The sequence below is a fragment of the Cavia porcellus genome, unplaced genomic scaffold, assembly GCF_034190915.1.
Source record: "Cavia porcellus strain 051 isolate PalLab524CR breed Dunkin Hartley unplaced genomic scaffold, mCavPor4.1 scaffold_26, whole genome shotgun sequence".
In the NCBI taxonomy this organism is placed as follows: domain Eukaryota; kingdom Metazoa; phylum Chordata; class Mammalia; order Rodentia; family Caviidae; genus Cavia; species Cavia porcellus.
In genome coordinates this window covers 8,486,519-8,512,621 of record NW_026947509.1, presented here as the reverse complement: position 1 = coordinate 8,512,621, position 26,103 = coordinate 8,486,519, and the positions used below count along the sequence as shown (strand labels likewise).

The window sequence follows — 26,103 nt, the reverse complement described above, 5'->3', positions numbered from 1 at the left end:
TTTAGTCACAGGCTTTGCTTTGTCATCCAGCTTTAAGGAATGGCTGGCCAAGAAGGCCTGGTCACTCCCTTCGTTCATCTGAGGTATTGATAGGAAACACATAAAGCACAGCTCCTTTTTATTTTTAAACGTGATGAGGATACAGAATCTCATCTTCCGTATTGCTTACTGAGAGTAGATTTAATTCAGATGCAGGCACTTGATATATTTATATTTAACAATATGTGAACATTTTTGGTCTTGAAAAAATGTTCAAATTATTGTGAGGTGGTACTGAAAAGTGATGTAGCAACTATTACTAAAAAGTATTTATAATGTTATTTAGTGAGATATCTGTCATCATCTTATTTGGCCTCTTTGAAGCTTAATAAGACCGCTGAGCACTTTTTCTCTTCATTTCTCTAGTAACTTGAGTTCTCTGACATGTGCTTTCCTGGTTTCATTTCTGCTTCTCTCAGTTCTCTGAATTCTCTTTTGCCTGACATGAGATACTAGTGTTGCCACTTTGACCGCTTGCCTTTTCATTTTATGTACCTTATACAATCCCTTCCACTTGTGTAATTTCTGCTGCCATCTGTCTGACTCCTAAACCCAAGGATCCTCCCACCTAGAGCCCCTCTTGATCATCTATTCCAATACCTGCCAGTGTTTCCACTTGGCCATCTTTCAGGCCCTCAGGTAAGCAGGCTGACATATAAATTACCTTATTTTCCCAGTCTTCTTCCTTTTCATGCAGCAGGTAGGATTATTGTTTACTTAGGGACTCAAGCCAGAAACAGAGATCATTCGAAAGCTTCTTTCTTTCATTCTATTGGTGCTGAAGCCCAGCAGTTCTTTCCCTAGATCTCTGTTCTTACTCCTCATCAGTCTGTCCAACCTATCACTATCTTAATGATCCTTCTGAAATCCAAATCTGACCTCACAGTCTGTTACAGTCCTTCCCTTCTAAGGGCTCTGTAGTAAAAGATGACTTAGAGATCCTAGACACACGTAAAATACAAACACTAAGGTATTTTAGCATATGTTCTTAGCACAAGAATTAAGCAGCCTCAAAATAAACACTTGGATCAGTCTTAAATAATTAGAAACTTGCAAATATTAATCTTTGGGAAAAATACAATGTACTGTAATATTAATGTAGAATGAGAATCCCTAGAATATGTGTTTACCTAGAGAAACAGACATTTTGTGACAAAGAAATTATACGGTGGTAACCTACTGCTAAAGCAGTGAATTCAGAAATCAGCCCTGAAAATGTTGCACCTTTGTAATATTTTTCAGCCTTTTCTTTGTCTTTTTTCACCAATCTGTCACTTTCCTCTCTTGGGAAACAATGGGGAAAGAAAGGCACTCCAGTTTATTTCTCTCTCCGTGTTTTATTTTGTTACTTCTTCTTATCTGACAATACGAGGGACAGATTCTCTCTGACATTCATATGGACGTGATTTCTAAGACCAACAATAGAACAATTGGTCAGCAAACAGTTTCCCAGAGCTCCTTAGACATTTTCTGAAATTGCATGCAGCACTCTGCTTTAAAATATGTTGACATTTTCCTGCGGTGTGTTGTTATTACTCTATGACAGTGTCAAGATTGGCTTAGAGATGTCCCTGCTCTGTGTCCAGCGGGTTGCATACAAAAGCATCGCCAATTACCTTTGTTTTAAAACAAGGTTAACACATTTTAAATAAGAGACAACGTGTGATGTCTGAATAAACACAAAATAAATAAGATCATGCAATTCTTCTCAATGTGAACTTTACCTACCTGGGCACAGGACTCTACCAAAAACACAGGTTCAGAAGGGTGATTCTCCTCGTCCATAGCTGCTTACAGTGAAGATGGCAATGGAGACAGAACGTGGTGGCCGGTGAGCTACTGCTCTGCAGGAAGGTGCCCGGTATGCCCCCGGGGTCTCCGTCTGTACAGTATTCTCATTTCATGAAGAACAGGGACCTTGTTAACAGCACTGGCCTTTACTCACTTCCATTGGGGCTCTAAGGATGAGTATATGTCTGGGAAGTACTCGGAGCCCCCAAAATAATGTGTTGTACAAATAAATCTCTTGCACTATACCTATGGTATTTTGAAAAATGCTACTCGCAATTGTTTGATGTATTACATAGATGTTTACTTCTGCTTATAGAAATGATCTAGAATACTAAAAAGAAAATAATTTTACACTGAAATATCAGTGTAGTTTTAAGGAAGAATACTATACAAATAACTTTTTTTAAACTAAATTGATACAAAAGAGCCAGAAGAAAAAAAAATTTCATGAAGATCTTGGGAGCCTTATTGCTTTTGAAAGTCATGCAAAATAGGCAGATCAAACACTGTGGCAATAGTGCTACTAGGGATTGAGGGTGACAACCCTGGCTCCTGGGGTCCCAACTGACCAGGGGAGGGCTACCCCATCCCAGGGTACAAGTCCAGAAGGCGAGCAGGAGAAGCACGTCCTCCAGACGGCTGTGCCAGGAAGGTAAGATTTGGAGGTGCAAGATCCGTCTTCGGGAGGTGCGCAGGGACCTGGAGATTTTGCAGGAAGCAACTAAGGCAGCAGGAGCGGGGCTTGGTATAGTTAGGGAATTCGAATAGCTGGCCGGGTTGGTAATCTCAGTTAGGTTTCTTCTTATAGTGAATAGCCTGAAACCCAAGCAGGGGCCTCCACGTCTAGACCTAGTTCCTCACAGAGGCCCCAGTTCCAGCCATCGCATTGTGAATTCGGGCTTCCACCTCTGAAGTCTAACGGACACAAACATTCAGTCCATAGTGGGCCTTAGACATCACTAGGGCATACAGAAAGCATACATGTGTGTAATTCATGCATAGTGTACATTGTAACTAGGACTTGGAAAAATATGGGCTGCAGGAAAAAAGAAAAGTGAGTTACTGCATGATAGGAAGTAATGTCCACTTTGATCTGAGCCTAAGACTGAGGGTTCTGCACTTGTCTGCACTTCTCTCTAGTTCTATAATCACTCACGTCCAAAACCTAAATACGTACAGGCAGACAACAGAGTCAGTTCTTAAAACAGTCTGTCTCCAACTGAGCGGTCTTACTGGCCAGAGGTTTTTATAAAATCTATTTATTCACTCAGATAGACATGAACTAATAGACACCCTGTTTACTTTCAAAGAGTTATAGTGTATGCGGCTTGTAGGGGACATACACCACTAAATAAAAAACACCTATTCATAACTACATGATTATCAATTTTGTTAGGAGAAAGAATGAAATCATAGTGTTATAAATGAGAAGGACAGTGGGAAGAGAATTTAGATTTCCATAAAGAAAGTTCAAGGGAGAAAGTGCCTTGTAGGACCTAGACAAACTGGATGCTGGCCTGGAGTCCAGCCCTCTTGTGCAGAGCTGAGAGTCCCTAGAAGTACAAAGATAGACAGAGAGAAGAGGGGGCTGGTCCTCTGTGTCCTTGTGGGTTTTTATTAGCTGCCACTCAGATAATGTACACTTTTCATTTTGCCCGAGTTCTGTGTACTTCTTGGTGCATGTGTGTTTTTTACTATATTGGCCTTTCTTTGCATGTAACCTCTCTTTGTATTTATTAAATCATTTATTAACTTCTCTATACCATATTTTTCATGATTACAATTCCTAACAACTGTATGTATCTCTGGAATAATATAAATTGCATACCTGTATATAAATCATTTTGAGTATCATAGTAGCAGTTCATTCATTGTTCCAAATTATTTTAAAGCCTTAGAAGACTCATAGAAGCATTCATATTTTATATAATATCAAAAGTAAAGATTAATTTTAATAACTCAGTTTTTAAGGTAACATATGATTATTATTTTTTCCTGGTAAAACTTCTCATTTGTTCATATGTATCTGCCTTGAAATTTGTACCTTAAGGACAAAGAAAGGTCACCAACCCCTGGAGCTCCTGGTTCTTTGTCAAAAATGGACACAGTTAATGAGGTTTGTTTGGTAGAGAACAAATTCTCAGACACAGATAGAGATCCTTTCAATGGAAACAAATTTGTTTGGCTTTACCAGGTTACTTAGCGATTAATAACAGCCGTGAGATGCAGGTTGGAGAGGTGTTGTACCAGCTCAGCAGCACAATCTAAGCGTGCAGCTAGCCTGGCTCTGTGGATGCAGAAGCCCCCAAAATACTATGCGTAAACTAAAACAGGCTATTTTCTGACTCCTTTTTTCATATTAATAAGCAATTTTCAAGAGAAGGGTGGCAAAATGGGGGCCATGCCACTCCAAGTAATTCATTTATTTTGCAATTTAATCTTGTGTTGAAAAAAAATTGCCCTGCTGCCGTAGCATTGCCCGGTGATTTTTACATGTCAACGTGTCTCATAAGTAACCTTGTGTAAAGTATTGTATTTGGAGCTTTTCTCAGAAAAATACCAATAAAAATATTTCTGGACAGTCAAGTAGAAAGGGGGGTCTTTTTGATTTTTGATATATTTCCCCCTTCTGTCCCCTGACTTATCTGAGAAAAATGCTCAGGTGATTTGTTTAAAATGTTTACTTTAGAACTAGGCACTAAGATTGATATCTGTTTTTAAAAAGGAGTAAGTTATAATTTCAAAGTATCATTTTGAAAATATTAAATTGGTCCTATGGAAGTGAAAGATTTGTTATTTTGCAACTTGGTGATATCATGTTTGGTTTAGCAAATGGTTTCAATGTAGTGTATTTAAAATTGTTTTTATTAGAATTCCTTAGTTACACACACACACACACACACACACACACACACACAAATGATGACAGTTTTCATTATTTTAAATGAAGTTTGTTGTACATTAAAAAAAGCTTGAATTTATTCACATTATCTTTTAGTCTAATTATGTAACTGAACAAAATGTCAGTCTTTTAAATGCAAAATAATACGTCATCTTACTAATATTATTAACTGTTAACTGAAGTACACTTGGAATAAATTGAGCACAGGTATAAAACTCACCACTTTTTGGCTGAGCCTATTATTTTACAGACTCAATAATTAGAAATTTGTAAGAACAAAACCAAACCTTACAGGAAATCAGTAACTCAAATCCTTTCTTGGGATATTGGTTTATCCCAAATAGCTATACCTTCAACCAAAAAGACTGACAACATAGAAAACCATGTACAGTGTTCGGTGTGAACCCTGCCTTGGCGGTTGGATAAGTTATAACACATAGGTACTTGGTTTTTAAAACTTAACACTGGCAAATCATTTAAATGCTTCCTACGGTTTGCAAAGCTTCATGCAGAGGAGGCAGCCAGCCAGGTGACACTGCCAATTTTGATGGATGTGGGCGCTGGCTGCTCCTCAGAGAAAACTTCATTGAAAAGAACAAAAACATTAACAGAGATTATCATAAATGACTGCACATAATTTCTGTGCAGGGAGGTACTGCAGGAGTTTGCAGAGATTCAAGAAAGCGAAGAGAAGAAAGCTGAGCTGGAAAGGAAAGAACAGAAAAGAGAAATGGAAGCCCGGAAGATGCATTACCTCCTCAGCACGAAGCAGGTTGGTCCACCTGTCCCTGACAGCTCCCGCAAGCCACGCGGGTCCTCGCCTGACAGAGACAAAGTAGCAGGCTGGATGGGACCTGACCTGTTGAAAAGATACCACAAAGACACCACCTCGAGTTCAATTTCAGGCGTCAGTGTGGTACTCGTAGAGTACCATGGCCCCTCTGTGACGGCGTCTCAGGCAGGCAGCCACTGCCACGCTGGGGAGATGTCCCACCTAGCTGCAGTGTGACCTGCCAGGGTGCTGGCACAGCACCAGGGCATTGCCGGGTCCCCAGCTCATTCCTGGGGGCTTATTGTTGTGAACTGATCAGGAGCTAACAGGATAGTAGGTGGACTTGGCTCCCAGGGTTTTCTCTTCTAATGGAGAGGGTGCTAAGGTGAAAGCTTCACCCCCTTTCCTAAGCTTCCCCAAGACAGAATGCTGTTCTTATAGGCATCCAAATGCAAAGCCTGTTGACAACTGGGCTGGTCATACATGTTCAGGACAGAGATGTCTACCCCTGCCCTAGCTTGACAACGATTCCTATCTTTATATTTACCTGGATCTGTGTAGCTGAGTTACCGCCTCCTAACAGCTCACAAGACAAACTTTGAGCTGCGTGCCACTGATTTACAAATACAAAGTTGTAGTAATATGTACCCAGTCCAAGATATTTTTACTTGAAATAGGCAATAAAGGTAGTATTGTAAAATTTTATTATATCATCTGCCAAAGTGTCAAAATTTTAATTGTATAATTGTGGCCTCTTTTTTTAATGTAGAAGGCAAAACCAAGAATTCCTTCTACCAAAATATATTTTTCAACATTACTACTGGCAATTTCAGTATGATTAAACTAATTTAAACTAGAGAACTATTCACATTTTTAATATTTTAAACTATTTATTCCTTCAGAAATAGTTATTAGTTTTGACTACTCCAAAACCTCTTTAGACTTTGAATCTTGTTTAATTGCATTGTATTGTGTATACTTTTGATGAGTAGTATGCTAGAGAAAGTAATAAAGAAAGAAAAATGCTGAAATCAGATTTAACTGAAATACTTTGTCCTATTAAACCCAACACTACTGAGATATTGTGTCGGGAACGAATTAGAAAGTATTTAAGGACTGGGGGTAGCCCCATGGCAGCGTGATTGGCCAGTATGTGTGTGGTGCTGAATTTGATCCCTAACACTATAAATAATATTTTTTTAAAAAGAGAGCATTCAATTGTTTAACTAATAAAAACAAAATACCACCAAATATCCGTGGAGTGCTTACCATGTGCCAGAGGTTATGATTAAAATTTCAGGTGCATTTGTTAACAATTCTGATTTCATTTCACTTTTAAAATTAAGCACATGGTTTGGCAAATAATTTTACAAGTCTGACCAGGAGAGAGTCATGTAGTTCAATGAACTTTCAAATAATACTGCCATTGCGTATTAGGGATGCTTGTGTTAGCAAAAACAAGATGCGTTTCTTTGCATTTCCTGCTGGTGTGTGCCATGCAGGCTGTGGTAACCTGTGGGCATCGTCATCAAGCAGAGTTGCCCTGGACCCCAGCTGTGCGCCCACAGTCAGGCATTCGGGTGCTTTTGAGTTTTCTGACCCTGTGCTTCACTCTACACATGTGGACACTGAAACACATCTTGAAATAGTAGTGTAATATATTTAAAATAGCATTGGGCCCTCAGAGGGCATTTAGTTAAAAAAAGAAAAAGCAATCTTGCTTTAGCAATTAACCTATCATGGATAAGCTAAACTTCTGTGCTTTTTCTTCCATTTGGTCCAATTACAAGCATTCCTTTCGTTACAAGTGAAAATCTGTTTGGAGATTTAGCAGTAGGGTCTCCAAGTTGGGGAGCAGCCCCTTGATAGCCCCCTCCATTGATCACGTGGCTCCCCAGACCTCAGAACAGGGCAGGTGGAATCGTGCTCAATCCATCTTCCTCTGAGCAGAATGTTATAAAAATATCCCAGACTTTCATCTGGCCCTGGCAAGGCGTTACGATGGTCTTGCTGTCTGCCCCTTCGGTAACTGCAGAGGGGAAGGGAAGACACTGCCAACTTATGGAGATGCAAACGTTTTTATTTTTGTCGGTGACAAAATACTGGTATCATCTGGGTTTTTTGGTTCAGGGGGTTGCTTGTACTGACTTGACAATCAATAATGCTGGAAAATTTATGTTTTACGCCTTATATCTCACAAGATTTGCTTTATTTAGCTTTAAATGAGTATTTTTCATCGTGATATAAAAGTGGTTGAATTTTAAAACTATTCTAAGTCACAATCGTGAACCACATCTTCTGGACAACAGTATGCAACTCTAAAATTTTATAGACTGAACATAAACTTTATCAGTCAAATTACTCCAGATAACCTGTTTTTGAGTACCTGTAGTCTGCTGGTGTGTGCTAAGACTTTAGTGTATGTAAATATGTTCCACACAATTTTGTTGGTGCAATTTATTATTTTGTCCTATTCTAATAAAAACTTTACCGACTTTTGCTAAAGTAAGGGAGATTTAAAGTGAAAGACATGTACTTTAGACCGTATTGTTATTTAAGTTCTCAGCATGATTTGGCTATTGAGTAGGAATAAACTGTTGATTAAAAAATATTCCTTAGCCAGTAGTTTAGATGAACTTCTTTGCTTGTTTCAAGAGTTTTGATTTCAAATTATGTGTATTAAATGCACATTAAATATAAAATTTAGGAAACAAATATTTAAGTATAGATAATTTTTATAAGAAGTGTATCAGAATAGAAAAAAGTATGCCAGCCCCTCTAGCATTTTTAGCAAAAAGACTATTTTTATTGGAATTGTCAGTAATTTAGCAATGGTATTGTTAGCATGGTTTGTAAAATATTAATTTCTCTACTTAATTTTAATAATTCTCATATACCTTAACTTACATGAGTAAAACTAAAACATTAACTCAACCTAATAATATCTTTAAAAGGTGAAGAGTTCTGTAAGCTAAGATTGTGTTCGTGAATCAAACACAGATAATGAATGAAATATTCGACTAATAATTTCAGAATGACTATGCTGGTATACTGATATATATTGATCACAAAGTTTCAAAGTCATCCTTAGGTCTATTTTCAGCAAAAATGCAATAAATATCTTAAAGTACTTCTAAAAAGTATTGTTCATTTTTATAAGTATTAATTATCTCATCTTTATTCAAGCAAATATGTTTGTGCTAATAGGAATTACACAAGTAAATAACCAATATTGCAATGAGTGAATTAATAGACCCCTTAGGGTTTTATTAATTAAAAAGTTCAAGTCATATTAAAGTACCTTTTGTGTATGTTTATTTCAATCAGAAAGCTGAACATGGTAACTTATTTGCATAAATAATCAATCACCATTTACTAGTAGTAATAAGGTTAATTTGTTGCTACAGACATAATAGGATTACTCAATTATATTTCCCAGAAAATACTATTTGTTATGCACCTCATCACCTATATAACAGGATTGAGTTTAGTGCCCTTATTAAATGAACACATCAAAAAAATCTTTGTCCCTGTAAAACTTTTTTGAAAGGAAAGCTAATTTTAGTTGATTTGAATAAAGTAAAATGCAAGCATAGCCTCCATTTGTAAATTTAATTTATCTTCCTGCAAAGATTGATTATTTAATAAAGTTATTTATTTTGATTCAGTGACCAGTCAAGCTAAATCTACCACACATAGGACATATTTCCTTTGAAGAAAATCTCATTTGCAGATTTGTTTTATTCCAAATAAACTGACTTTCACTCCCTTGCCCTTGTTCTCGGGTAATAAATTACGTTGTCTGCTCCACCTGCTGGTGGATGCATGTAAAGACCTGTAGTTGGATTCGTTCAGAGTTCCGGGCTTTAGTGTTACCACCATTGCCAGGGCTCATCCTGAGGGTCAGCGTTACTGAGACAAATGCAAAACTCCTGGCCCAATTACAAAAGCTAATATTTTGAGATAACCGTTATTAGACAGAATTTATATGTGATTAGTAAAAATGTTAATCTATTTTCATGTTAATATAATGAAAAAGGATAAATATGCAGTGTACAAATCACTTGCTGTGAAAATATTTTATTTTAGCTATCTAGTTTTATGATTTGTGTATATTCACATCAAAAGTCATATAGAAAAGTTTTAACTTAATTAAAAATTTTGTACACTTATTATGGAAATAATTTTCATGTCATCCTTACATCATAGGTTTTGATGTTTTTCTTTTGCATGTGATGACAATTTTCATATAGATATAGAAATAACTCTTCAGTTACTTGAGATTTATGCAAAAGACCTCTGTGGTTAATATAATTAAAACAGTTTTTGAAATAATTCTTGGGAGAAGCAAAATGCATTCTGTCATTTTTTAAAAATTCATATCAGATTGGATTTGTATAAAGAACTATATCTTAATTAAAAATGAAACTTGATGTGTTCATAATAAATTGGTAGTCTATTAATGCAAAAAGCATGTTTGTAAAGTAAATCTTACATAAAAATACTAAGAAATTTTTAATTCATCCAAATCCTTTGTTGGTTCGATTCTGGCTTCCTGGGGTTCTAAGTGGAGCAAGGCTCTGCTTGAGGGTGTGAAGCACTCAATCCGTGAATGTCCGCTTTCACTTTGGCCTCTGTCTCTGTCTTATCTGTCTGTCTCTCCCTGTTTCTCTGTCTCTGTGTCTCTGTCTGTCTGTTGCTCTTTTCCAAGGTAACATGCAAGGGGATGTATATGCTTGGCTTCTTTTGTCTGTCCGTACCACCTTTCATCTCTGCTGTCCTGAATGTCGCCTTGGTTCTCTTCATGCATGGGCATTCACATAGCTTTTGCTTCAGCTGTCTGGCTCTTTTAGTGTGTTTTCTTCTTTTCAAAGTCAGTCTTTATTTCCAAAGATAACTATCCTGTTATCCAACTTCCAAGGGACATATACTTTCTTCAGTCTTCTCCAACTTCTTTCAATTAGTCATTCCAGTTCCTGCCTATCAATTCCTTCATTTCTTTTCCCTGATGATACTTTAGAGCAATGGTGACAGCCTCTAAAATGACTTGAATTGTGTTAATTCTTCTGTCCTTTAACCTTATGTATTTACTTTTATCAGATAAATCTTCATGTTTTAGTTAGTCGTCTCATTGCTGAGACAAAATACCCAGCACCCGAAGTTACAGGAGAAAAGGCTTATTTGACTCACAGTTTGCAGAGGTTTCAGTCCATCGTCAGCTGGCTCTGAGGCTGGCTGGCAAGGCAGAAGGCAAAGAGTCCACGGCGGGCAAGAGACAACAGCAGGCCACAAGTTCCAGGTCATCGCCCTCTTTCTGCCCCTTACATCCTGTCCAAACTGCCCACCTGAGGGCTGGTCGCACTCACTGCCAGGGTGGGGCAGTCTTCATCCTAGCCTAACATATGCACCAATCCCAGCATCCTGTCCTTAACCATAGCATGGCACTCCCTAGACGCACCACCTCAGAAGAGCCCCACTTATGACTGCATGAAGCATTGGGGGGACATCGAGATGCGAGCCGTAACAGTTTCTAAGCTAGCATTTTAAATTTCCCTTCTCTTTGTAGTTCATAAACTTCCAAAGATTCCCTATTCTTGTAGTAAAAAAACAATAACGTGCTTTTCAGTATAAGCTTTCCAAACTGTTTTTCATCTGCCTCATTTGCTCCTCAATAAGAACTCCCTGGTGCAGTCTCTCACATCCTGGAAAAACTCATCATAAGAACTTCTTTGTATATGTGTGAAGTAGGTGATTTTTTTCATGCCTTGTTATAATATGGAAACTCAAAAGCTGTTTCTAATCCTGACAAAAGAGAGCAACATGTAACATACATGCCACTAATACTTTGAATGTTACTATTTACTTCCCCGTGCATTCCTCCCTCTTATTAAATTAAAATATTTTCAGGAAGGATCAGCTATTAAATTGTCCTTATTAGTGCAGCATGGTAAAAATTGATGGATTGTGAACAGCTTATCGTAGAGGAGAAAGGAAAGGTCATCCCAGAGACCTGGGGTTGTATTGAGAGCGTAAAGACCCAAAGGGACATAAAGATACTGAGGAGGTGACTGGAAGATGACAAAGGGACTAAAGAATGGGGCATCCACAGGAGGAGCTGATATTTATGACATTCAAAGTCAAATCAGGGGGGCAAACCGGAGAACTGTGTCAGTTTGATCATTTGGCTTTGGCCCAGTATTTAGCATCAATTGTGAATGTATTTACATCTACAAGTTACTCGAGGGACCTGTTATTTTTGTTTCTTGCATCATACTCGACAACCAGTTCTCTCTATGTGACCTGTCCCCGAGTCGCACGTGGCAAACTGTAGCAGCTGGAAAGGACTGGCAGAAAATCAGATTTGAATGTGTGTGGTTTGGGAGGTAACTCTGTCCATTTTACACGAAAGATCTTACACTCACTTTTGCTGACTTCCCAGGAATTTGTATGAATGAGAAAAACACGTAAATAAGAACTCGTACCGAGGGAAGGCCTCTCACTAGAATGATCTAGAACAGAATGGGACGCTGGAAATGATTATTCCAGCACCTTCTTTTCGTGGATTAAAGTATTCATACCAGGGCAATGAAGCCACATGCTTAAATAAACTCTGTGATGGAGTTTGCTGGGTGCGAACCAACCACAGTGAAAAGCCGACCTAACAGCCTGCATCTGTGGCCCACATCTGATGTGTCTACACCCTTCGTGGGGGAAACTTGCAGGTCAGCTTGTGACTAATTACCCTTCGTGAAAGGGTGTGCACTGCTTCTGAAGTTATCCTCAATTAATTTAACTTTCTTCCTTCCCCTACTCTGAAATGGGTTTGTACTTAAAGAAAACAGTATTTCTACTACCTGATCATGAACATAGAGACAAGCTAGGTCCTATGCATCAAGGGATGAGAAGACTCAAAGCATAATTTGGGTGTCTGTGGGGCCTTCCTACACATGACAAGAGCAAATCGTCACATTGGTCTGTGCAGTATTCAGCAATTTCCTTCCTATACCTAAAATGTTGTTGAGTGCTCCTTTCACTCTGGGTATTGGTAGGCTTCTTCTTTTGGGATGATTATGTGGGGAATAAAGGGCCGACCTACAGTCCTGAAGATTGTTCCGGAGGAAGGTCTTTGTGCTGCTCCTTTGTGCTGGGTTCCAAGCACATAGCCCACAACCCAGAGTCGTCACGTCCTTGTTCACCACTGGCGAACTGTTTGGAAAGGCCAAGGGCTGAACCGGCATAGAGAATGAGAAAAACACTATCAACATTAGAGATTTTATTACCTCCTCATAGATGAAAGGGATAGAATTACTATGCATTATCAGTTCTCTCTGCAGAGACAGAATGAAGTGGTTAAAAGAATTATTGTTGCGTCCCTAAATGACTCCCTTTTTGCCTTTCTCCATTTCTGTATCTCACATTTAAGAAACAAGCAAAACACTGATAGAGGTAAAAAAAACACACACACACACACACACACACACACACAAAATCAAAATTAAGTGACAGAACACTGCAGCATATTTTAGAAATATGAAAAAGTGCCTTAGCTACTGTTTCTATCTATATCAATCTATATATAGACAGATATCTGTATATGTCCTCAGTGTGCAATATTTTAAAAGTTATTTTAAAGTAGATCATTTAGCATTTAATACCATAAAATGATCATTTAAAATAGATCATTTAGCAAAACATACTATAAACTTCTTCATGTGGAGGTATAGGTGAAGTATATACCATATTGGAATCCAAATAGGGAAGAATATATATATATACAAAATTTAAATACAAGATTAATAGTTTTGAAATAAGTCATTTCAGACGCATTTAAAATGGTTAAAGTCTGACTTTGCCCAATTTTAACATTTCAAAACACAGCACAGCACTTTTTGCTAACTGCCTGAAATAGTTATATATTTTTATTTATATTTTGGATTTATGCTCTTTTTATTTCCTTTTTAAACCATAATTTTACCATACTTTCTAAAATGAGAAAAGAAAAATTACTTATTCTTTTCTCTTGCAAAATTGCTCTAAGTATTGGACCATAAAAATTTTCACATGATGAATTATATCAAGAATATTTTTGGAAAGGGAGATCTTCCATTTTGCATATGAAACATTGAAATTCAACCTCTCCATTTGCCATTGACACATCCGTCTGGATAGTGGAATAATTTCCCCAGACTTGTTTCCGTCTGTATCTTCAATGCCTGCTCCTCCTCCAGGCTTTCCATGTTCCAGGACAGGCACGGAGAGCGTTCACGCCACTCTGCAGCTCTGACCCTGCACCTTGCCCCCTCACCTCTGGGGGAATCTGTACAGTGACGAACACCAGTGTAACCACAAGTTACTTCTATATTGGGACATCAATGGACAAATCTACTGTTGGGGTCAGCACCCCAACAGGTAAGTGTATTTGGAAATTACAAATATATATATGCCCAAATTAAACATATCCCCACTGTATCTCTTCCAGTTTGACTTCTGTTTAGTGATATTTTTGTTGCTGGGACAAAAATACTTGAGACACACAGTTTAAAAGAGGAAAGATTAAGCTTGGCTCATGGTTTCCAAGGTTTTAGTCCATGGTCAGCCAGCTCCATCCCCTTTGTGACTGTGGTGAGATAGAAGCATCGTGACAGAAGGGTGTCGCGGAAGAAAGCTGCTCATCTCATGGTGTCAGGAACAGAGAGGGCTGGAAAGAGCCAGACTGGGAGGACAGGGCTTGAGATCAGAGCGCGCACTCCCAGGTTGCACCCCTAGTGATGTACCTCTTTCAACCAGGAGCCCTCCAGATAGCGCATTCTGCTCCGAACTCATCAGTGGGTAAATCTGCTGTTGGAGTAATCACCCTTGTCTCTGAACTCATGAATGAATAAATCTCATGATGGTAGCACCCCATGAACTAATCACCTCATAAAAATCACCTCTGAACGGACAGGCATTTTATGGGGACTCTAAATAGTTATGTATGACTTAAGAACATGTATCTAGGTCTTAAATTCACATCACTGAAATGACTCAATTTATTTTATATTTTTATTTACATACTCATACCCAAATCAATATCCTTGTCAATTTATATGAACACTGAAACTGTTGTTGAGTGTCTGCCGACCATCCAGGTATGTTTGTTCTTTTTGCTCTGATCTATATCTGATCTGTATCTATAAAACTCTGACCAGTGCTATGATGTTACATCTATTTCCTTGTAACAGGTGAATTCATAAAGGAGCGTGGTCAGCCCTTTTGGGAGCCCCATTCTAATTCCAATGCAGGCTCCCAGGTAATACCCATTGACTTTTAAGTGAATAGTTTGTGTGCTTGTTCAGACTTACAGTGCTTCCAGCCGGACAGCTGCTGGGATATATCTAGATGCCCCCCTATGCCTCATGTGCTCTTAGATGGGGCCTCCAGGAGGTGACTGGATCATGGGTGTGTGCTTCTGCTGAAGAGTTTCTAGCTGACTATGATGTTGGGAGAAGAAGGGGTCACTGCAGGGTCTGCTTCCCTCCCGTGATGGCTCTGTTTCCCGATGCCATTGTCATGAGGGCGCTCTTCCCTGCCTGTCACCCTGCCTTGGAGCCAGCAAACTATGACCTGAAACCTCTGCAAAACATGAGTCAAAATGTACCTCCCCCCTTTAATTTGCGGGTGTGCAGTTTTGTGCCTCAGCAATGGGAAAGTGACGGAGATAACAGCTTTTATTTTAATCCCAATCTTTCACTGTTTCCTCTTTGAACTAAAAGAATTATATGCCAGATAATATGAAATAACTTTGAAAACCGTATCTTAATAACTATATTTTTAGTAAAGCTACAATAGACAAACATACAAAGAGACATCAAATACACTTTTATGTGTTTTTGAAGGGTAAACCTTATGTAGCAAAGATAAGTGAGAAGCTAATATTTTAAAGATCATGCACGTCCCAAATTACATCAGGCAATACAAAGTGAAGGTGAAACTCAGACTCAGCCCTGGCTCTCTTGAAATCCACACTTCTCCCAAATGGCCTGGTTAATGAGACTGGGAAAGGCGTGCCCTCACGAATGCTCTCCTGCCAGTGGGCCAGGTCAGGTCTTTACGGTTCCATTTACTTGAGAGCAGTCACAAGGCAACGTGCCTGGACATGCTTAGCTTTTCATACCTTGTGGGCATTTGCACATCAGCTCTTTGCAGGTACAGGAGGGACATACAGGAGGTGCAGGTCCCCTCCCAGGAAGGCAGGCAGGGGTCCCTGAGCGCCTGTGGACAGCTTCTAGGCAATACATCTGACTTGTCAGAGAAGGGGCCAGGCAGCAAAGAACACAAGTGTGTAATTTTCATCTACATATTTATTACTTCTGTCACTGAGGCCCCAGCTGAAATTCTGAGACAACAGATTTCCCATTCAACATGCAGTTTCCTGTTGTTTGTGATCATTTTATTTGAGATGAAAAGATATTAGAACAAATGGTTTTGACAGCTCACTCTTGAACTAGCTAGTAATGTTTCTTTTAATTAACAAATACTCATGTCAATGAAAGAACTGTACTTGTTGTGTCCTCAGTGATAAAATCATAGCTTTTTGTTTTTTAGATTCAGAATTATCTGAGACATCAGTGTATTTAACAGTAGACACGAGGCAGGATACTTGCCAAAGCACTGTTAAGTACAGTCAGGGCACAGCTCAGGTAAGAAGGGAAAGGAAGATGTCAGAGCCCAGCTCACAAATCTCTTTTCCCTGCCTGAATTCAGAACCAGTGGAGAGAAGGGAAAGAGGCAGAGATCAAAAAGCTCAGTTCTTTGTTACAAAGCTTGATCAGTGTTTTGCATCACAATCAATAGTGAGCTTGCTTCCACTGAATTCCATAGTTAAACTTATTTCCTAGTCATAGCGAAGCAAGAGAACTAGGCATACTCTGTGCACCTGCAAAGGGAACAGAGGATATTTGCTTGGCATTGGGAGGCTCCGATGGGAAGCTCCAAAAGTGAGGGGAAGGGGCCAAAGCTCCCTTCTTGACACACCACACTGAAAATTCACTCCCGTTCCTTGGCATAGTGAAAGGCAGAGAGAGACCATCAGCAAAAACTTGAGATACAGGAAACACATACTCCCCAGCTAATTAGATTTTTCAAGGGAGCTAGGTTCAAAGAAGGTTCTTCAAATAGCTGGAGATCTGTACACGTTCATATGTGAACTGTTTGGGAGAGAAAGCTTGAAAATACAGGAGACATGACATACCCACAAAAGGAAAGAGGGCATGTGCTGAAGAACACAAAGAGCATAAAATTGTGAATTTAACGAGGTAAAAAGAAGACCTTAACCTCTATGCCAAGGAAGAATAAAACTAGTACAGGATCATACATGGATGCTTTTACAGAGAAGGTCAAAGGTAGAAGTAATTAATACCAGGGTACCTCGATTGTCTGACTGATCTGCTAAATTAATCCTGAAAAGAACCAGAGAGGAAAGATTGTTTAGTGTCACTGAGAACCCAGCTGAGTTTGAAGTCTACAAATATGTGGTGTCATGATTCTGCCTGTTTCTATGATTTATCCAGCAGTTAGCAGCAGCATGGTATTGTAGGCGTGTGGAGTAACAGTAACAACAGGTAACATTAATGGAATGTTTACCATAAGCAAAGAATTCTTGGGCTTGGCATCAGTTATTCTTTTAACTCTCATGTATCTCCGTGAAAGGTAGATTATTATTATCCGAATATACTGATGAAACACCAACAGATTAATAAGGAACCTCCAAGTCAGTGTTAGTAGGGTTAGGAAACCCTAGTAGGATTAGGGAAGCTGGCCTAGAAAAACTGCCTAAGCAAGAAAACAAGCAACTTTCCTGCAGTTTTTGAAGGGATCAGTAAAACAGGGGTTTGGCAGGCACAGAAGAGAGAACTGTTTAGAGAAGATGTCCCAGAAAATTCTTTAAGCAGACTCTCTCGCAACATGTTTTTTAAAAATGCAACATGGTCAAGAGGAAACCCAGTCTCCACTTCCTCTTCCTCCTTTCACAGTCAATGCATTCAAATGATTTCTGAAATGAGAACAGGGTCTGCTTTTGTAGAGGTCACTGTCACCTGATTACCATTCCGGTGGCTCACTGTCCGGCTCCCGCTGTTCCACCTCCTGTGGCACCTGCCTCCGCTGACCCCTTGCAGATCCTGCCTGCACCCAGCTGGCCCGCTTCTACTCGCCCCTGCTTTGCTCTTTTGCGTACCCTTCCTGACCTTTTCTTCTTCCCCTTTTTCAGTGTGTGCGCCCCAGCACCTTCCCTTGACTCCTCTCTCAGTCCACTCCCTCCTCCGGTGGACCTATGCATTTTCACACCTTTAGCATTTTTATTCTAAAGCAAAGCAAAACAAAACAAAAACACTCAATTGCTAGCTACCAGCCCTTTGCTAAGTTCCAGATTCACTCTTAGTATGATACCCTGGACCTCTCAATCTGAATATTCTGTGGGAAGTTCAATCCTAATAACTGCACTATCGATGTTTGTATCTCTACATAAATGCTCCTCCTTCTTCCTTTCTGAGTTCCAAATACGAGCATTTCTGCAACTCCACGTTCTCTCACACACCTCTCAAGGAATTTAGTATCATTGTATTTTTATTCTGTTCCTATGATGATGTTTGCCTGTCTGCCTCCTCATCCTGGAGTTTCCACTGTTCTGTCCTCGTATCTCTAAATAAGGAATCTGAAACACCTCTATAAACATTTGTTTTTACATCATATATTTGGACTCTCAGGAAATCTGCTCTGAGCCAAGTATTGAGATAGCAGGTAAGTCAGGATTCTCAATTCCAGCTGTGCATCAACTTTACAAAACAAAGCCAGGCTGGGCAAGGGCCCAACACACACTTCAGAGACTCTGATTGACTCTTGAAAGGAGCTTGAACCGCAGTAGTTTCCAAGTTCTCCAAATGACTAATGTGCAACTGTAACTGGGGACCATCAACCTGATTTATGCACATATTAAGAAACTAGGCACTGATCTTGCCCTGGTGGAACTAAAGGTTCTTCTCAAAAAGACAAATATTAAAAAGCAAATTCTCATATATAATAAGTATAATCAAAAGGCATAAGTATCATGAAGGATATAAACAAGCTATTTTGAAAAAGAATATAATCTAATTTAAGTATATGTAAATCATATATTTAACAGACTTTTAAAAGAAACAATAGCTATGGTAAATTCTTCAAAGTGAGGATGATTTGATCAAGTGAGTAAATACATAGGAGGGGGATGGCTTTTGATAAGTGTAAGTCATGGATATGGCTACATGTTTTGGGAAATTTCTTTTTAAAATCCTTATATGATTATCATGTAGTGAGCAATGGGGCAGGAAAAGGGAAGCTAAAATGAGATTGGGAAATCAAAAATGGGCTTTTGTAAGAATTCGTTGCATCTCTTTTGGGGGTAATTGGGAATTCAGTGCGGATATTCCTCATTTCACAACCCCGCTGTGTAACAGCTGTTCGGACGTACAGCTGAGGCGCGTCGTTGGGACTGAACCACCACTCAGACTTGAGACCCACAGGAAGTAACAGTGCAGAGGGTGAGCAGCGGCCTTAGGGTGGCATCTTCTGCAGTCCGCTCCTGTAAGTTTTGCTTAGTACCGGGGAGGACAGTACTGTCCTATTCTATCTTAAGCACTGCATGTAAAAGCAAAGTCATCAAGTTGGGTTTTCCTTGGACCCTTTTGTTCTGAATATTGCAATGCACATACTATACACAATTCCTGATTTAGCACCCAATTCATTTGATGATCTAGTTGCAGGAATATAGCTCAGTTGTTAAGAACCATCTGTAATAGATTGTTATCAAGCAACTAAAACCATTTAAATAAGTCACCCTGGTTTCCTTGTACATATTTCCCTTCAACTGCATCCTGCCTATAGAATTTCTACTGCCTTCCAATAGCCCTCAAAACTATGAACCTGGGAAGGGATTAACCCGTATATGAGGCCACTGCCCTCATGATCCTATTATTTTCTAGAAGCCCCACACCTGGAAATTGCTATATTAGAGACCAAAACCACCCCATGAATCTTTTGGGAGGACATTCCAGATGCAAAGTATGACTTCTGCCCCTGGCCTCCAAAGGCTCATGGCCATTTTATAGTTCAAAATTCATTCAGTCTGTCTTGAACAGTTCCTGTAGACTTAATAGTTCCACTACTGCCCCAATTCCAAGTCTAAAATGTCCTCTGAGACTTAAGGGGAACTTATAGGTATGATTCTGCAGAAATCACAAGTTACACATTTCCAATATGTAATGGTGGGGTGGGAGAGATGGGAGCAAAGCAAGGCCAAACAGGGCAAACACTAAATCCTTTACCTTTATGTCAGGTAGCTGGGGGACCTAGTAGCATGATGTAAGCTCCTGAGGGCTTGGGCAGCCCTACTCCTACAGCCTTGCTAATTGTGCCCCTGACGGCCACCCTCACAGACTGGCTGTTTATTGTCTGAGACTTTCTTTTGGAGACATTCCATATCTACAGCATCCATGTCTTCTTGGACTACCTCCACTGCAGCTTCCACCTCACTCACTTAGCTTCCTGTATTACCTTTCTGGGGGCTGTCTACAGGAATTCCAACACTGTCACCTCTGAGGCCCTACTCTGAAATCTGGGTAGAAGTCTCCTTGACCACCTAACTCATTCATGGTGAAAACACAGCAGGTTGGTGATAGCAGCATCCACTGCCAGCTTGAGCAATAGCTTGGCCCCCTTGGACCACAGCTGCAGCGGTCTCTGGCTGCTGCCCAGGTGGTTGATTGCAGGAAGACAGTTTGCCAAGTGCTCCTGTGCAAACAGGAGGTCCCAGTTCCCTCTGCTTAAAACAACAGCTTTCAAAACAAAGGAAACCTGTCTTTAATTTATGGTTTTGTCACTGGCTATTTCCTCAGATGCCCTCAAGGTATCTTCCTATTGTCTCAGTGCAAAGTTCTTGGTGCTTTTTTTTTTTTTTTTAAATAGTGCTAATCTCCTCAGCAAACACAATTTCCTTCTTTATGTAGATCTGCATATATGGCCAATATTATTTTCTTATCCTTTTTCAGCACTTCTCATAAGAGAAGTCTATTGCCAATAAATTCCAAACATTTTTGTTTGAGAAAGCCTTAATTTCTCTTTCATATTTGAAGGCAATGTCATAAGACAAAGAAATCCAGATTAATGATTTTACCCTTTAACCACTTTAAATGGTACTGTATATTCTAGTTTCTTCTTACATACATGGTATTGAGAAGATGAATATAATTTTATCTTTGCTTTTCAATGGCTAATTTTTTCCAAAGTTTGAGTATGATTTTGATAAATTTATTTTTAATGTATCATGTTTAGTATTCTTTCAGATTCCTACACCCGTGATTCAGGGTCTGAGGGGAAATTCTCATTCGTTATTGTGATTCAGTACATAAGGGAAGAATTCTCATTCATTATTGTTTAATGTTTCTTCTACTTCTTTTGCACATTGCTCTATGATTTTTACTACAAATATGTTATACATTTTATAGTTATCTCAGTGTTCTTGGTTTTTCTATTTCATTTTTATGACTTCTTTTTTTTCTCACTAGGAAATTTCTGTTGACATGCTCTCAAGCTTAGAGATTCTTTCCATGCACTTGTCCAACCCACAGATGAACCTATCAAGGATGGCGTATCTTTCACAACGCTGTTGCTTTTTTAGAAATTCCACCCCTCTGCTTACGTTGGCCATCTGTTTGCTATTTTATTCAACTCAGCCCTTATCGTATGAATTTTAGCTGTTTTGTATTCCTGGTTTGATAATTCCAGCATCAAAAACATATCTGGGTCTAGTTCTGGTGCTTGATTTGTCTCTTTAAACTGGGTTTTTACCAATGTCTCCACAAAAGCTGTTTCTATAGGTCTTGGGCTCTCATATGCTATATGCAGACTTTCTTTTGAGTTTGCCTTTTAAGGGTAATATGAATAATCAAGAGTTAAAAGTTTTTATGCAGAATAAGACTAAACTTTAAGCCATCTAGGATTGGTCTCCATTTCTACTCTGACAGTAGTCTCATGTTTTAACTGGCCAACTTGAGATTCCCTAAACAGAAACTGTATTTTCCATGACTATGTATTTTTCCACTCTCCGGCTGGAATACCTTGCTTCCTTTTTCATTGCCAAATTCTAGTTATTTTTGAAACAAGTTCAGATATTGTTCCCAAAGAGTTTTCTTAAGGCTGCATACCTTTTCTATGGCCTGTTGTGTGCCTCTTCTTCAGGTTCCTAGAGGACAGCCCTTCAGGCTACTTCTGTTATTTTCCATGGAACCGCTCCCCAAATCCCACCTTCCCGTCCCACCGAGAAGGTCTTGACAGGAGCCATCACTGCTGTAAATCTCTGTGCCATCTTTACATCCAGAGCAATGTTCCTAAATTAGACGATGCTCTGTATTTATTTGATTTTTTCCACTCTAATCATTTCTTGAGAATATTTTGGTGTATAATAATATTGATCAAGATATCAGAATAAATTCTAAAACTCTACAATTCTGCTAACCTTATAAAGCCAGCTATATTGAGAATAACATCTTACTTGAAAATATTTCTCTGCTATTATTAAGAAAAAGATCAAAATGCAGTGTTTGGCTTTTGGTATAAGAAATATGTGAGAAAAAATGGATACTCTCTAGAATGAAGAAGTATACTGTAATTGTAAGGGATCGTTTTAAGAGTAAGTTTTCCTGTAGATCTTTTTACCTGATGTACTGTGTTCCTCTAAGGAGTTCTGAAATTCTCCAGACAAAGCCGTGCTAAATGCAGTTACCTTTTTGAAACAATCCTCCTCTTCTGCAGCACTGAATTCAGAAAGAATGGTTTTGAAGAAATATACGAACAGTCCAGTGATGGGATGCAGTAACCCTTCATAATTTTCTTCATGGTTTGAGATACTACAGAAAGTCCAAATAGCCCTTCTAATCCTTCAAGTTATTATTTTTTTTTGCTTTCTAGTATATGCTTAATATAAACTCACTATAATTTAACTCAAGTCAATTACTTTGTGTGTGTGTTGTTGGAGATGGAACCCAGGTTCTTACACATACCCAGCAAGAGCTGTGCCACCGAGCTACACGCCAGCCCTAAGAATTCCATTTCTTAACTGAAGTAAAAGAAGACAAAAAGCATTTATGGTCGGTGAATAGTTTTAAAAATCTTGCTTTAGATGGATAAATGTTATTAAAAATGTATTTTCATGAACCCCTAAAAAGCTTTATCCCTTTTGGGGTGCTGCACTGAGGGGTGGCACTGAGGGGTGGCCTCTGAGCCGCGTGTGGCAGCGTACCTGCTGTCGCTGAGAAATGACCACGTTTCCTCTTAGTTCTCAGCAAGAGTAATTGAATGTAGAATATCTTACTAAACGCTGGACTGTGACAGTGTGTTAACACTCTGACTCTCACCTAACAGCAGGGCAATTATTTGCTGAGTGGGATTTTTATAAGTCCCCTGGCACTAGTGTGTTCCGATAATTATGATGAAGAGCTCTGGACAGTGTTGATTCAGCAGTCCCTACCCTTTCTGTTTCATTCACAGTCCCCCGGCCCACTTTCCCTTTCCCAGTTACTAGAGGCCTTCACTCCTCTTCTCTTCTTCCTCAAACTCTTGTTTTTGAAAAGCGTATTTGCTTAAATCTTAGGACACACATGTTTTAGCTAGGCTTCCTTTCAGAACTGTTCATCTCTTACCTATACACAAATTTTTAAATAAGAAGCATGAACAGACTTTTAAATATTGTTTCTTTTCATGGCAATCCCTGAGCTCTGTTTTGTGGATAACGGTCAGTTTCAAACGTAAAAGTCCAGTTCTTTGGTCCACCCCATATACTTATGCACTTACCTGTTTCCATTCCTGGAATAAGCCTACTTTTAAATGATGAGAACTTACTATTTCTCATACAGTACAGTATGAAATTGAAACATTAGTAATTATGGTTTGGGGATTATAGATCCACGTAATCCTGTTTCATATTCTTCCTATTTTATAGGACTATGTTTTTAAAGTAAACCTCAATAACAAAGAGAGGAGAAAAGCATTACACTACAGCTTCCCCCAGGCAATTACAAAATAAAGGTCAGTGTCTGAGTGGAAAATAGCCATGAAAATACTCTCTGTAAAATAACGCAGTAGACGCTCTAACGATAATCAGTATGTCCATTTGTTTTCAAGTTAGCTGCACGTTCAAATACTTTTCCCTAAAATACTTACGTGTGAGAATAAACTGAGAGGAAAAAAGCCAACTGATAAATTGTTAGAAATGTGGAATGGTTCAAAACATTAATGTGACGCGCAGGGTGGCTGGGTAACAAAGGGTACATTGGCGCTTTGCTTGGCCTGACATAATTAATATTCTAGGTCATGCTTAAGTTCCCATGATGGAGGGGCTGAAAGGAAGAATTCAAGAAAAATATCTATCTATTATATAACTCATTGCCTTTTTTCCCCTTTTGATGAGTGAGAACCATAGGCTTTAAAAAAATCAGTGCTTTCACACCTCATTTGCCGTATCCACGCTGGGCGGCAGGCAGCAGCCAGGCCCTCGCCAGGAGGTCAGTGCGAAGCTATTAGCAGAGTCCTCTCCTGAGAGTTCCTGGGTCTTATTGAGTTGAATGTTAGCATGACAGTACTGCAAATAACTCAGTTGTACGCTTTTTCTTTCTTTCTTTTTTTTTTTAAACAGTTAGCACGGATTTCCCCATAGTGTTGGTCACTCTAGAAAATTATTGCTGGAAATGAAGTCCCCAAAGCTAGCTTGGCTACTGCCCCTCTAAGTCGTGAAAAATGTGAAAACTGGAAAATATGTCACGGTCCCTTAGGGTTACCCCTGCCTTTTGTGACTCATGGTGCTATGTGGAAAAATCAACCACAAATCATTATTCGTAAGTGGCTGAGAAACTAGGAAATACATCAGTTGAAACAATAGTATGTTTACGTCATTTTATTTGCTTAAAGAAATAATAATTAAATGACTAAAAATATGAATAAATAGTGTATTTGCTTGTCATAGGCATTGAGGGAATGCTGGCTTGTTTTTATTTATGTACATTAGCAAATAGATTATTGTCTAGAATACTGACACCTTGAAGATTTTAAGTGATACACTTGAACTTCAATTAAAATATATTTTCTATCTATATTTGATTTAAATTGCAATGAGAATACACATGAGGATATCTCTATATAGGTTGCAAAATATAATTTAAGAGAGCTATCATGTCTACTGGTCAATTTGCATTTCCCATCTAGCCCATGTATACACGTGCATGCAAATGTGGAAGGAATCAAGATTCCTAATGGGGTAGAGTTAACTGCTCATAGTAGTTATTCAGGTAGACAGACATTTTTAAATGATAAATTGTAATCTAGTTGAATTGTATGTATTTTACTATTATTAATCTGTAAGGTTGTGAAAGTGTTACTAATAAACTAACAGACTTCACTTAATTAGTGTATCACTAACCAAATGATTTAGTTACATTTTAGACAGAAAAGTCTTTTAATATAACATTTGTTTTTTCTTATTACAATCATATGTTTCTTATTACAATCATATGTTGTCATCTTAGAAAATTAGTCTAAAAATCATCTTAATTACTATACACAAATATATTGTGAATATATGTGTATCTATTTTCTTTCATTTACATTGATTTAAACTATACATTAACTCTATGTGTATTTATTATGGTATTGAGGTTAATGTGTGCATGATGTTAAAAATACTTTACCTAGCTGCCTTTTAACATTTTTCGGCATAATATTTTTTCTTGTGTCAATCATACCAGTGAGTAAATCCCAAAGAACCCATATATCAAAAATAATTTTAAATACACTAAATGTTTTTCACTAACTTTTTGTATACAATATAATTTAGCTCTTGATTATGAAATAAGAAAAATTTGAGTTAGAGGTAAATCAAATGGGTCTGTGGTAATTTAGTTTTACATCAAAAATGTCTTTGAAAATAAAATTGATATGCTAAGAAAGGGAAAAGGAGCTGATCTGTAAATTCCTTGAAATCAGTCAATAAGACTTTACAATAAATCTCAAATATTTTCTCCAGATATTCACCTGGCTTTGGAAAGCAACATTGAAATAGCTTTATGGGCTTTTCTGAGCTATACATTGTTGTTTTAGATGAACATTTATTTGTCTGTCAGATGTGATAAAGACCTCAAGGTTTAAACTTTTTAAAAAATATAATAAAACACACATTGCCATGAACCCCTCTCAAAATTCACCCTTCATTTTCAGCACATATATCCCCTTGCTTTTGCCACTTTTTGAAGTAGTGTAAGTCCTCTGTCATTTATGTTTAGCTGTACTTCCATAGCTGCCTTGATGTCCTGACTGGATTCAACATATTGACCTTTCGTGGTCATTTTGAGTTTGGGGGAGACGCAGAAGTCACGTGATGGCAGACACTATGAAAAGGCAGATGAAGACACACTGATGTTTTTGCAAGTTGCCTGTCCATTGGGTGTCATTTGGAAGCAGCATTCACCATATTTTTGATCATGCCTCATAAAGACATGCACGAAGGTGGCTTCCAGAATTGCTGTAGAAAGTGGAACGAATG

The 26,103-nt window shown here is 38.6% G+C and overlaps 1 protein-coding gene across 2 annotated transcripts in view; it reads left to right on the top strand.

Annotated features, from left to right (window-relative positions):
- Nucleotides 1–26,103, top strand: part of Spata17 (spermatogenesis associated 17) — a 201,362-nt gene that overhangs the window by 74,109 nt on the left and 101,150 nt on the right. For both annotated transcript variants that reach the window (XM_023566997.2, XM_023566996.2), the window contains one exon: nucleotides 5,381–5,504. In XM_023566997.2, coding sequence (XP_023422765.1) covers nucleotides 5,381–5,504 — 124 coding nt within the window. The remainder of the gene's footprint in view (nucleotides 1–5,380; nucleotides 5,505–26,103) is intronic.